This window comes from Carassius auratus, chromosome 4, assembly GCF_003368295.1.
Source record: "Carassius auratus strain Wakin chromosome 4, ASM336829v1, whole genome shotgun sequence".
NCBI classification, from domain to species: domain Eukaryota; kingdom Metazoa; phylum Chordata; class Actinopteri; order Cypriniformes; family Cyprinidae; genus Carassius; species Carassius auratus.
In genome coordinates, this window is record NC_039246.1 from 23,985,080 (window position 1) to 23,999,969 (window position 14,890).

At 36.4% G+C, this 14,890-nt stretch overlaps 1 protein-coding gene across 1 annotated transcript; it reads right to left on the reverse strand.

Annotated features, from left to right (window-relative positions):
• Nucleotides 1-218: 218 nt before the first annotated feature.
• LOC113063390 (ethanolamine kinase 1-like) lies at nucleotides 219-14,890 on the reverse strand. Its single transcript, XM_026233747.1, has 8 exons — nucleotides 14,647-14,890; nucleotides 12,464-12,723; nucleotides 11,547-11,687; nucleotides 9,950-10,092; nucleotides 6,174-6,257; nucleotides 5,923-6,083; nucleotides 3,115-3,188; nucleotides 219-3,025 (listed from the first exon to the last, which is right to left on the reverse strand). Exons 1-8 carry the CDS (start codon nucleotides 14,791-14,793, stop codon nucleotides 2,953-2,955), a joined length of 1,083 nt encoding a protein of 360 aa, XP_026089532.1. The 5' UTR covers nucleotides 14,794-14,890; the 3' UTR covers nucleotides 219-2,952.

A 14,890-nucleotide genomic window follows, 5' to 3' on the forward strand; every position in this document is an offset into this window, starting at 1 on the left:
ATAATGAGACATTTAGAAGCAATTTTGGTCAAAGAATGTATGTATAATGCATTAAAATATGGAATTAAATGGTATTAATGCATTATAATTATTCAGAATGTGCCTTGTAATACATTATTAGAACATGAGAGTTAAACATATTGAGCTCTGTATGCACATATTACAGATCAAGTAGGCAAACTGCATAATGGGAAATCAAGACAAGAAAATGGGGCAAATATAATTGGTTACATTTTATTTCTATTCAAAGGATTTGATACATAATCTACAATGCAACACTTCAGGATTTCATCCCCAGGCTATTATTTAACCCTATTAACAGTTCTTAGAAAAAGAATATCTCTGTTTAGATATTAACAACAGACATTGTTTAATAATAAGCAAAGATTTTCTTTTACAGTTTGTTTACAGTTGTACATATACCCCTGCACTAAAAACCGCCAGTAGATGCTTGCATGAGGCTGTTCTGTACATCTTCTGTTCACCAGAAGCACTTCACTGGTTGAAAGTTGGAACCACCAATCACTTTGAGGTTTATATATATGCTAAAAAGTGCAAAGAAATCAGTTAATCTTCACAGACTGTTAAAAGAGAGAAATTTTCCACTACTCTAGTTTGATGAACATTTCTGGCTAAAAAAAAAAAAAAAAAGAAAGGAAAAAGTAAAATGTAGCATTCTGTGTGGTCTTTGACAGTTCAAAATCGTGATCAAGGTGCAAGCCTGACAGCTACAAAAGAACTGGCATAGAAAAAGAAGCATATGTCAAAATACATTAAAACAACCAGAAATTCACAGTTTCTAGTATTTACAGAATTGTAGATGGTTGTTTGTAGCATAGGCAAACTGACACAGGAAACTGAGGTAAATGAGGGAAGCCAGGCGGTGCGAAGGCAAGTCTCAGAGCTGAGGTTTGCACCAGAAAACTTCTTAGGAGAAAGAAAAAAATAAATAAATCTTGGTCACATTTTATAATACATTGCTCATGTGTACTGCGCAGCTTTAGAAACTAAGGGGAATTGATTTCAGTGGCATACTTTATCTTGTGCTCTAAGAGATTTGATGTCGAAGATTTTTAATGAATCAGTCGATTTAACTGGGAACTATGGTGTCAAAAAACAAAATTAGATCAGCTTTAAATGTTCAAAAGTTTGGGGTCAGGAAGATTTTCTAACATTTTTAAAAGAAGTCTTTTAATCTCACCAAGGCTGCATTCATTTGTTCAAAAATATGGTTACAGTTTATACAATACAAAAAGGACTGTTTTCAGTTTAAAATTTTATTCATTCCTTTTATGGCATTTCTCCATTATTGTTAATCCCAGTTGTTATGCTAAATATTTTTTGGGACATTTTTCCGACACGTTTTCAGGATTCTTTGATGAATAAAAAGCAATGAACTGAATAAAAAGTATTAATTTCTTTCAAAAATAAATAAATAAATACATAGATACATACATAAAATAAAATCGAATTGACTCCAAACTTCTGAACAGTGGTATAACAGATATAAAAAATATATTTATTTAATTTACACAAGGACATTATTTGCCCTTACATTTAACATCTCTAGGCCATTTTTGTCTCAGTTCAGATTCATTTCTGACCTTGGTTCTTCTGAGTAAGATATGGGATTAATAAACTACGACACCATTGCTGTGTAACTTGGTTACACAAAAATAGTTTTTACTTTAGCAGTTAATTTATTAACAGGGACCCTGCAAAATAAAGCAGTGCCTAAAATCTCCCACTATGTGCACTTAAAATTAGGCTTAAGCTCAAAGAGCAAGGTGAACTGGGGACTGATTTGTTCTTAAAGCAATCAGAGTTTGTGCAAAAAGGCCTGTTATTTAGCTATGTGGACAGGGGTTACGAATACAAAAGCTTTAGTGCGTCCAGCAGGCGATACCTTCGTTAAAGCTCCCAGGAAATACATCCATTACAAAAAGTTCAGCGAAACCTCCCAGAAGAAGCACACGTCTCAAGAGCGACCTCTTTAACAGCGCCATTTAAATAAGTACAAAAACCACCGTTCAAAATGTAAATATTACCACATGTTATTTCTACCGTGAAAAAATACACTGTGCATAATGTACAAGCGAGAAATATCAGCACTTTGGTGTGGGCTTCAGATTAGCTACCGGCTCGGTGTAGCCACGGCTACTGTGCGTCTACTTTCTCCAAGCACCACGCTGAGAAAACAATGAGAAACTTTATGAAGGCTCGATACAGTGGTTCACAGTGACAGGACAAGGGAGGAACCGTCTGCCAGAGACGAACAACGAAGCTTCTATTGGTCCCTGAATTACACATCTTAATGCAGCTGTGCCAGGAACAACCTTCGTAGGAACAGACAGGCCCAAAGTTCACCGTTTAGACAGAATCAGTGACTATCCATACAGTAAAGCCTACATTATCTTACAGTACACTGATTTCTCCCATTAAAAGTTGTGTAAACAAGCTGGAATGACCTTTAGGGTGATAGTTAGTCGCTGAAAACAGACCCAGCTGCCCTCCTCCTCGGTCTCCAGATAATAATTGTTGTCAGAGGTTCCCTGTCCTTAGAGGATGGGTTTCTGGGGAGCTTTTCTTAATTTGAGATTCTCCAGGGCTTGTCTTAACATACATTGGCAAGTCGAGGCTCTAGAGTAAGCAATCTATTGGAGCGTTTGCTTCCTCAATTGGCAATTTCACTTCACTGAAAACGGACTAGGGCACTGGGGTGGGTCTCTCTCTCGACCGCCACATAAAAGCGAGGAGGAGGGCTTAGGTGCTTGGTTCTCTATAACGCTAAACCAGCTTTGAGTTCAGCGGTGATGTGGGGCTTATCTAAAATGATGTGTTCAGACAAGTAAGTGCAGTGTTCATTCTACAAACTGAAGAGGTCTCCAGCTAGTTCTTGTGTCCACCAGGGGGAGCCCTTCTCTGGAGAAGCTCAAGCCCAGGTCTGAGAGATTATTCTGGAAGGTGCAGTGACATCACCTCTGGTTTCATCTTGAAGTACTGGCTGAAACGGAGAACTGCATATCTGCAGAAGCAAATATGGTGGCCAGGAATAAGAATACACTGTTGAAATCTAGATTATATGGATGTTGTTGTAGAAATGTGAAAACTTACCCCAAGAAGTCAAAGTCAATGGTGGAGTACTGAGCTTGGATCAATGCCCAGAGTCCCCAAAAGAAATGAGATGCCTGGGGAGGACAAAAAACAAAGAACATGAGGAAAAATGAGGATAGCTTTACATTTTATTTTTTACTTTTTTTCCACATAGGAAGATATCATGGTACTGAGGAGTAAAAATGTATTCATACTATATCCCAAAATGATAATAATAAAAAAATATATATATTTTATATATAACTATAATTATATTCATGTTAGCTATTTCATTGTTAAATAAGACTTGTATTGTTCTAATTAATTAAATTAAGCTGAAATAAAATTAAGTATTAAATAAGAAATTTTATAAAATAAATATAAAATATAAATTATAAAAACTTAAAAACAAACTTTAAAAATAGATACTAAAACTGAAATAAAGCTAAATAAAAAAACTAATAAAAATGACAATATTTTTTATAAATTATGACAATACATAATTTTACTAAAATAAAAATAAAAGCTATTTCAAAATGTTAATAAATACTATAATACTACATAAAATTAACACAAAGTCATATGAATATGAAATGAATATTTTACTTTAAAACAGTAAAGCTTATTTTCAGTACCTGGAAGATATGTATAAATGAATAAATAAATAAACGTCCAGTACAACAAATACTAACTTACTGTATTAATATTTTAAGTGATCTATTAATATATCATTTGTTCCCAAACTTCCCATTACATTAATGAAAATTCGCCTTACACCACTGACAAGAGATGGCTGATGTTCAACTGTTGAAAAAACAATGTTTCGATGCACAAATCTTATTGTTCACACAAACAGACTTCATTCAATAACCACAAATGATCTTTATTTTCTATTTTGATTTGAGAGTAAAATGGGTGAGATTGACCCTGACACTGACGTTAACTGTGTGACAGATTGTATGTTGTACTGTTGCTTGGAAACATCTGACCCACGCCTTTCTAAGCAGAGATGGCTTCCTTTGAGTGGAGCCATTAAAAAAGGAAAAAGGATAACTGCATGGAAGTTATTAGTGTTGATTCTGGATCACTGACAGTGAAGTAAAAGCATATAAAATGTGGCATTTCTATAAAAGCCCTCTGATGAGACTAAATCACTCCTGCCATCATGTGAGTAAAGATCACGGGTTTGCTGGCCTACAATAAAGTCTCTATCCTCTATCAGTGTTTTTCACTCAACTGCACAGAATAAATGTTCGCCTCTGCCAGAGTCAAGGGTCCCGAACTCCCTCAGACACAATCTCGGAGTATATTCAGACCATCTTTTATAAACTCTGTGTCTCCTGGCTTAGGCATTTGAGGATAGTGTGCAAACATCAGAGTGACATCATAAAGCAGAGCTTCAATGGGCATCTGAAATGACAAGTCTGTAGAATATATTTGGAATACTTTTATATTATACATTATTATGGAAACACACTACTGTTGTAGTGTGCAAAAATTGGGGTTTGGGAAGACTTTCTAATGTTTTTGAAAAAAGGCTGCATTTATTTTTAATAAAAAATATTGTTGTGTAATTATTTAAAATGAAAAATGACTGTATTCTACTGCAATATAATATATACTATAACATTAAGTAATAATTATATAATGTGAATTCACTGCAGTCTTCAGTGTCATGTGATCCATGTGAAAACATATTTTTGTGAAAACACTTTGATAAGTAGGAAGTCTAAAATATCACTTTTGATCAATTTTATGCATGCATGCTCAATAAAAGTATTGTTTTTAATTTAAAAACATCTGACTGACCAAACTTTGGAAAGGTGGTGTACAAAGCATATAAATATATATTTATTTATTTTTTGCAATTTTCAATTGATTTCCTCTTTGTAAACTTTCCGCAGCTGTATCCAATATTATTCAGAATTGCCTTTGTTTGACATATTATCATCTAAATTATATAATGCAGAAATAAATGAATAACCAGAATACAAAATTCTGCTTATTAAAAGCATAAGACAGCTGCCTCAGATTTCTAGAAACCGTAATATCTGCTTAATCTGTTTATGGCAGGTTAGTGTATTAACATGACACTTACTTAATCAGAATATGAGCATACCGTACCGTAAAAAAAACAAAAAAAAAACAGGGCTTTTCAGTTTGATCTAGCTTTCAATTAAGGCCGCAGAAAAAGGAATCCAAAACGAAGGCAACAAAATCACATTCATTAAGCCTCACGCTATGGCATTCCTCAGGCATTTGTTTTAGTGTCTCTCAAGGACAGGAGAGAAAACGGACCCTCCCACAGTTTTGTTCACCATATCTGAAAGCCAGAGTTAGATTTTTTTTCTCCTTCTTCCCCTGTAAAAACTGAAAAATCAAAAAACGTCTGCCCTGCTTTTAACACGTCGATTGATCACAAAAGACTAAACAGCGAGAGTAAAGAGGATATTAAATTAGTGTTCCTCTCCGAAATAAATATCATCATCAAGAAAGGGCAGGTGTGCTACTCGATCGTCAAAGAATGACCTGCGAACACACACAAACACCCAGAGCTCCTCTCATTAGACGCTTGCAAGGATGGCCAGGATGTCAAGGCTCCTTCTCTGACAACTTGCAATCACTATTCATACCTTTGTCTCCACTTCAGCGTGGCTCTAATGCAGACCATCTATCTGTTCCAGTTTACTTTGTAAAATGCTGCATGTCATTAAAGACAGTAATTACATGGAAAAAACAAAAGACTGATGTTTAATTTGGCAGGGTGCAGATGGAATCGAAATGAGTCACGATTCCAGACCATGGCGGATAAATCCAGTTTCGACTCACCAAGGCGAAGCGGTTGACTTGCACGTACAGCACCTCCACTTCAGTGCCAGAGACCTGTGTGCCCTGTGATTTGTACTCCTTGTAGGCCTCCAGATAGGCCCGGAGCCACTGCAACTGGAGCTCTCGCCCAGGATACAGCGTGTAGTCCACCTCATTCAGACCTGTCAATCACAAGAAGGCCACACCCACTTGGTTAAGCGGGTTCTTTTCTCTTCTATACAATAGCTTAATTTGTGTTCGTATTGCATTACCTGCAAATTCATTGAAGTGATTCCCAATGTCAAAGGCTTGGTAATTGTACCCAGCATATTCGTAGTCAATGAATTTGACATTTCCTGCAGGAGGGGAAACAAATAGCAATTTGTTTAGAGAAGCACAGGGGCATTGTCTTTTTAATAACCCTTGTTCTTTTTTACTGTTACAATCTATTGCCTGTATTAGCAAACCAACACTACATGGGCATTATCTGTAATTTAAATGACTTGTCAAATCACATCTGGGAAAAGGAGTAAGGATTTGCATTCTGGTGCAAGACAAGAAAGCATAAACAAATGGCAAAGTGAACAAGACATGAGGACAGATTTCATGCACTTATAGCATGCATTGTGGAAAAAAAAAACGCATGTTATATTTAGGTGATTCTTCAATTAGGGTCGCTTTGAAAAAAAAAATTTCAGATGGTTTCATTTCATTTAAAGTATTTTTCACATCCTGTAATAATAACATGATCATCTGTGTGCAATGGTAATGATTTTATTTCATGTTTTTGACAAACTGTGCTTCCAGATCATGATGCAACATCTTTATAATATTTTCGATGTTCATTTTATCCATGCTTATATTCCATTATGTATCATTTCAATCACCAAATATTAACATTAATAATTGTATCATTAAAAAAAACAAAAAAAAAGCACAAAATACATTTTCAATATATTAAATATTTTTAATAAGTGTAGGGGTAAGTGAAATTGATTCTGTATTCTGGAAAGTGCTATATTTCAACACTCTTAAATTAGAAACAATTCAAAGTATAATAGATTTAAAAGTTTTTATAATATATAAAAAATTATAATACCGGTAATAATAACAATAATAATAATAATATAAAAATTATGAATCTGTTATCAATTTTAAAAAAGTCTAAAATTGATGAAAATTGATAAAATCTAATTGATGAATCACTATTTACATGAGTCTGAGAAAAGTGGAAAACTTGCAACTTTGTTTTATGTTATTCTTAAAGGGACATTTATTATTATTATTATTATTATTTTGAATATTTCAAATTAAAACAAACAAGGTTTTCAGCTTGAATACAAATTATTTAGCGAGTGGGCAAATTTTTTTGCAAGTTTTCCTGGAAATCTCGTGACTGGTGAAAGAAAGAGTGCATCGCGTAAACAGTCTTCTGCTCTACAGGAGGAAACACAACAGTAAAAAGTACAGAGAGAGTAAAAGAAAAGCCAGAATTAAAAAAAAAAATGGATAAACAAGTCAGGTTAGACAAGAGTTTACAGCTTTTTAAAAAGTAAATCAATAGAAATTGAGAAAAACTGTAAAACCACAGGGCTGGAGGGACGGAAGAGTTAAAGGAGAGAAAATGGCAGCGTTGCCATCTAGTGGCACATAGTCTGTATAGCAGTGGTTTCGCAAGCAATGACTTGATCGGTCAGGTGATGTAGACAGTGTTGACTTCAAAATACAAAGCCTTACTCCTCTCAGTCTACATATGTGTAATGCATTATTCATTAATCACTGCCTAGTTTGTAATATCTAACATTATTGCACCTAAAGTGTGTTTGACTTTACGTTGCCTTGCATTCCCAGTGCTCTAGAGCTTATGGTGAGTTACAAAAAAAGAAAAAAAGAAATTATTTATTTGAAATTGGACAGAAGTGTTGGTCTACAGAAAGAGACACGTGAGGTGGTTACCGGACCCGGTGGCGTCCTAGCGGGACACACTGAACACCTCCAGTCAGTGGCTATAGCCCTGTGCAGCAGATGAAGAGATTTGGGCAAACTCACATCTGTCACAGAACACACACAGCTTCACTGCAGAGAGGCCATTGGGCGCCTCCCCCCGTTAAAAACAAACACGGCTCATCTCATAAACGCACACCCCCACCACACAGCATCCCCATTGGTTCATTAGCCAGCCAATGAGGCCCCGAGTTACTGGCTCTATGCAAATGCCACAGCGGCTTCCTGTGCAGGTCGAGCCGGTGGGACTCTCAAACTTATTTGACTCCCTGATGTCAACAAAAGGCGAGTAAAACAAAAACAAGGCCTATTGCGCAACACTCCCGCTCTTGGTTACTATAGGTCTCGTCTGGAAGGGGAGCAGGGATGTCAAAAACAAACATTTTACTGTGAAAACTTCCTCCCGCCTCTTGGTCGGTGTTAAAAGCGAGTTGGAGGAAGTGGCTTAGCTTTTTTTTTTCTGAAAACAGAGCCTCCTTCCGCTCTCAAAGTTCAAATACAAACAAGTGGCCAAGGTCACAGCTGCCTCCAAACCCTGTTCCCCAAGCAGATTTCCATGAGCCAATCTCTAATCGCTCGTGGGGAATTATTTACTGCTTCAAGAACAGTTTTTAGAGGCAAGTGATACCTTTGGGACAAACGATATGTGCTGACAGTTGCTGCAAAAAACAAACAAACACAGGAACTACACATTTTCACGCTACTGCTGTGGCAGAGCAGCCATTTTCTCATGCTCATAATCATAAGTGGGTCATTTGTGTTATGCTGATGATTTTAATTAAACACAGGGTGAATTTTAATTGATAATGTAAGTGTGCCTACGTGTATTTATTTATACATTTAAAAAAAACAACTACAATATAATATATACATCTAAAAAATCCATATTACAAATATATAGTTCTTTATTTATGTTATTTATAAATATAATTTATTTTATAAAAATATTATACTTTATTGGGTTTTGGTACCCGAGAACACGACAAAAATGTCAACATCCACTCAAACCAAAGAGAGATGATTAAATGAAAAATTACAATTGAAAAATATTTACAATTAGAATATTTTATTAAAATGTGCACATTTATAAATTTTCTAAATTCATTTAGATTTTTTAAATATAAAAACTACAGTATAATCTATACATCTAAAATATTCATAACAAATGTATAGTTCTTTATAAATTATATTATTTATAAATATAATTTGTTTTATAAAAAAAAACTACAGTATAATATATAGCCTACCAACAATCTACACATCTAAATAATTCATATAACAAATATATAATTCTTTATTCATTATATTATTTAATAAAAATAATGTACTTTATTGGGTTTAGTGACCTGAGAACATGACAAAAATGTCAAAGAGAAATTGAGTAAATATGACAAATTTTAAATCTTTTATTAAAAATGTAAATATTTATACATTTTCAATTCTAATATAGGCCTATACATTTAATTCTTAGATTTATTTACATGTTTTAAAGTAAACACAGTATGACTAAAATTTCGATCATATCAAATGACTCTTTAAATTTCCTTCCTGTTATTTTCTTGTCTTTGTAGAACTTAAGCTGAAGTGCCCTAGCCTGCGCTAGGCATATTTATGAAAGTCTGACACTGTGTTTTATAGAAATACTTCCTCATTTCATAAATATATTTACAGAAAGGAAAGAACTGAAAAGGTAAGATAACAGGAATGACTCGAGTCACATTCTCCATCCTGTGGGACAGGTAGCAGCAGACAGTCACCCGTCTCTACATCATGAAGATAGCATTCAACAACATTCCCCAAAGCAAACACAAAAACACATTTGCTTTTGATTTCAAGAACAGAAAACACATTTTATGGAAACCAGTGGATTCTCCTGATGCCTTGAGTAAATTGGATGAAACTGTAATTTTACTACCCTTTAGGAAAGGGCATCCATGTTATATTTCAGAGGTGAAAACACTAAATTTAAGCCTACCTTAGGCAGGGGGGGTTGGGGAAACATACGCTGTGGCTGAAGGAAGCTGCTGGGGTTTGTTGGACTCACCTTCCTGTTGGTTGTAGATGATGTTCTTACAGAGCAGATCGTTGTGACACAGAACCACTGGGGAACCCAGTTTAGAAAGGTTCTGCTGAAGCCAGATCATCTCGTCTCGAAGACACTCAGTGCTGGGCACCTCACTGTTCAGCCTGGAAACAGACGACACATACACACATTCAGAAAACACAAACACACTTCTGTGTTCCAGCGTGATTCAAATAAGGCACGCTGTACACGAACCTGCCTCACTCAATAAGATAAAAATCTTATGAACAACTATCTATAAATAGTAAACTAACCACAGAGACACTGTACGGGCATGTAATAGGTTGTCAGCACTCGTTGCGCAATAACTTTTGCTTTTGTTTTAAAAACATATATTCACTTCGAATCCAACTGTACATTCCAACATTCCTGAACTATTAGCTCAGGCTTCACATGACATGGACAAACGCTCTAGCAACCCACACAACAAAAGGAAAAGAAAAAAAAAACTCCATGTCCCAGTTTTTCATGTACTGTACAAGCACTCACATTTCCTTCAGACAAATGTACAAATTCAGTTGTATCTGCAATGATTTGTCAACAGATATTTCATGGGTATATATATATATTTCAATAAAAAATCGTCCTTCATTGAGGTTTTAACTTTTTTGTAAAGGGCATTTGACCTTTTTTGTATGTTCCCGCTGAAGTTGGAGGAGAAAATGAGATGGGAGATTTTCAACATACCCTAACTGTCATGAACCGGAATGAATCGGAATAGTTCACCCAGAGATAGACAAGACGAGCTTTTGAGGTTAAAAAAATATATAATTGTACATTTCTTCAGAAAACATTAGATCGTTTCGCTAGAGAAGACCCTTCTTCCTCGGCTGGGATCGTTTAGAGCCCTTTGAAGCTGCATTTAAACTGCATTTTAGAAGTTCAAACTCCTAACAAGAAGTCCATTATATGGAGAGAAATCCTGAAACGTTTTCTCAGAAAACACAAATTTCTTTACGACTGAAGAAAGAAAGACATGAACATCTCGGATGACAAGGGGGTGAGAACATTATCTGTAAATTGTTGTTCTAGAAGTGAACTTCTCCTTTAATTCTTCTACCTTACTTTTGATATTCGTGTTCATATTATTCTATAAATAAGTCTTTGTTATATTTGAATATGGATTAGCGTCATCGGTACTGAATCTATTTTTAAAAGAGGTTACATTATAAAAGGATTATTAATTGTTATCTGCGAAACAAAACAAAACCGACATTGTTCTCAATGCATGCTGTTCTCAGCTTGCATCTGTACAAACATATTTATCTGTGCCTCGATGAGTCATGTCATCTAACATTGGGAGGATTTTCAAACCACAATGTAAGCAAAGCATATTGGGAGAAAAAAAATACTAATGATAATATCGAAAGATCCCGAAATACTTTCTGTACGTCATAGCATGTGAACCTGAGTTCTGAAGCTCCTTGTAATGACAGCTTCAATATCGGCCAGAGACATTATACCGAAAGGGGTGTGTTATCTGGCATGTTCTGCTTTGTTTAAAAACATCAAAACACAATTATGTAAAATACGGCTTATACTGCGAATTAAAGCTCACCTCTGGTCCTTCTCAGGGTCGTCAAAGTGTGTAGGAACAAGAGAGAAGTACTTGCTTATCCTCAGCCAGAGGTCTGATTGGGGCACCCAGCCGTTGTGGGCATGTATGGCATGGTATTTTGCCATCTGCCTCGCAATGTGCCTGTAAACAAATAAAAATGGCTTATTTTAAGGTTAAGATGACATTTTTAGTGTGCCCCTACAGTATGTAATACAAACAGTTCAAAAGTTAGGGATCGGGAAGAAACTTTTAAAACATTTTTGAAACAAGTCACCTAATCTCACCAAGGATGCATTTCTTAAATAAAAAATATACTAAAAACTGTTGTATTGTGAGATATAACTACAAACTGTTTTATATATTAGAAAATAATTACAATGTAATTTATTCATGTTATGGCACAGTTGAATTTTCAGAATCATTACTCCAGTCTTCAGTGTCACATGATCCTTACAATTCTGGTTTGGTGCTCGAAGAAGCGTATCTTATTATATAAAGGATGATTTTTATTTGAAATATAAAATGTCTTTGCTGTCATTTTTGACCAATTTAATGAATCCTTGCTGAATAAAACGAATCTTTTTTTTTTTTTTTACCCAAAACTTTTGAACGGTAATGCATTTAAACGGCAGCACTTTGGTCATCGCCCTGTTAACACAGTAGCCTTGTTCTTTCACAGCTGTCTGAGACCCGACAAACATTGGCAGGAGGACTGGGTCAGCGTGCGAGAGAGAGAGAGAAAGAGTGCAGTGTGTCATTCGTGTCTTAAGGGATTACTGGGTAAGGTTTGGGGTTATGTGACAAGTGTCTGGCTAGTTGGAGGTCAGCGACCAGTATCTCCATCTCCGTCACGCCATCCTGAATCAATTAGCTCCGTATTATAAAGGATGATTGGATTCGAACATGCGGTTTCTCACCTGAAGATGGCAGGGCTGCGGATGTGCTCGGGCTCCAGGGCCACCCCCTGCAGGAACTCATAGCACAGGCCGTTGTTGAAGGTGCAGTAGAGGCGTGGAGCACACCTGTGCGCCTGCAGGACACGGAAGCTCTTCACTTCGTTCTCACGGTCCACAAACAGTTCCGTCTTGTTCCCATAGACCCGAACCAGGACCACGTCCTGCAAGGACCCGCCGACATAACAGCCAATCAGCTTGTTCGTGATGCCGTCAGTGAAAGACTGAAGAAAGAGGAAGAAGAAGAAGAAAAAAAACATTCTCGCTCAGATGGTTTGAGGTTAACGGTTAGTGATGTTCATTAAAATAAAATAAAAAACTCTTTGTGAAATCAGCATCACATGCTTCGAGTTCCTTTTCTGCTTCTCAGCTGAAGAGAAACCTCTTATTTACATGCATACAAAAAAGATTGATCACCGAACGCGGTGTAACCAAAACAACTAAATGACTTTTAGTTTATATAGACTAAAAAGTGTTTGTTTTTTCTGGGTGACAGAGCTGAACAAATTGACTTTGTCTACTAATGTAAAAACGAAGCGTGTTTGGGACGCCAAGCATTCCAGGCCACAATCATCTGTACTATCTGGGATTGACGGGCAGTGGGCGGAACGTCAGGAATTTGATTTCTGCCAGCCTCAGAGTCATCTGGCATGTGCTGAGCTCTCAATTTTGTTTGAAAGTTGATGAAAACAACCAAAAACATATCTAGTTTCCCACCCGCATGCAAACGACGTGACACACCCCTATCAGCTCTGTTTATAGAAGGAAACACAATTCAGCACCTTAGGCTAAACACTGCTCGGTTTACCAGAATATTATTACAGATCTCAGTTTTGTTCTATGATGTCTAATGTTGTTCAGACTTTTTTTCTGCTTGTCTTTGGGAAACACACTGATAAAGTGTCAATGACTTAATATAAATTTCCACTCGGCCATCTCAATCAGAGGTCATTCGATTCAATGCCAGTACTAAGCACTTGAAAAACTTGATTCAAGGTGCATGTCACCCCTGGTGCACAGCTAAAGAAAAGATTCCTATCTTCACAATCCTCAACGACACCAAGGCGACGGAAAGCCAAACCGGCACATTGAACATTGTTAACGCCTTAGTCAATAGTCAATACATCTAGGTTTCATTATTCGTGGAACTGACTTTGTATATGCTACGTTTCTAAGAGACTCAATGAAATGCAGCTTATCCAGAAAGGCTGATAACTTCTAGAAGAATGAATAGTCATACAAAATATGCTTGTTCTTGGAAAAGGTAGTTCTGTGAAATGCCTTGATCAATCATTAAAGAAATTCTGAGGCTCTGTGTATCAGTTTCATGCACTGTACTCTTGGTTGCACTCAGGTTAATTCATTATATATGAACACAGAGTGCACTGGGGTGAACAGAGCAGTGTAATGTCACCGTCACAGTCCTCTTTCTGTGTCAGCTGTAAGCACACACCTATTAGTGCTATAGAAACTTAACAGGATAGCAAACAAATGCCTTGACACTGAGTGTCCTACAAAAATAATGACTTCGAGCCATTTTAGAAATGATGAATGATGTACGAGGCCTTAATGCAGGTAGAACATTTCCTCATACTTCATTCCATTTCTGGGAACAGTTAATGACTAAGACTATCTGAAATTATTACTAGTAGTATCGTATTTTTTTTAAAAGGTATTAGGTACTACTGGGATACTTAATAAAGAAATTAATAAAATAGAAATGACATAAAAACAGAAGCGAAATCGAATAAAGTAATAAATAAGCTAAAAAATATTAATGCACAAAATCGAAGAATCCACCACCTACATTCTCTTTGTAGTTCTACTTTCCACTTGTACGGCTGCTGTAACTTTCTTGTACTAGTGCATTAAATACATTGTAGTATGAATGCATACATGCATGCACGAGCAATACATTTTTATGAATGAGAGTGTTACAACATAAGTGCTTTCTCTGACAGCAGTGTGTCTGCTAAGCGCAATGGTGCCCACGGGACCATCTGGTGACGCAGCTCATGATCTGAAGGCGCAACGCGCTTAACTTCGCTTTCTGCATTATATAATGCACCAAACGAGCTGCTGTCAGTAAATGCAGGCTTTCTGCATCAGGTAGGGTCGTGCGCGAGGGGAAAAGACATGTGAATTACCTTCATTTTGACCTCTGAGGGTTTCCAGTGGGGTCTCAGCGTCTTGATGAGTTTCAGGGCTCCGGCTCTGTAATCGTGCTCATCTAGAGTCACATCTAATTTAGGAACCACAGGCGCACCTTCTGGAACGTGAATGTAATTGGCCATTGCTGTAAACGTACGCTGCTGCTGCTGCTGCTGCTGCTGCTGCTACTCTGACGGTGAAGATTCAATGAATGCGATAATGTACAGCAGGGTGCGGATT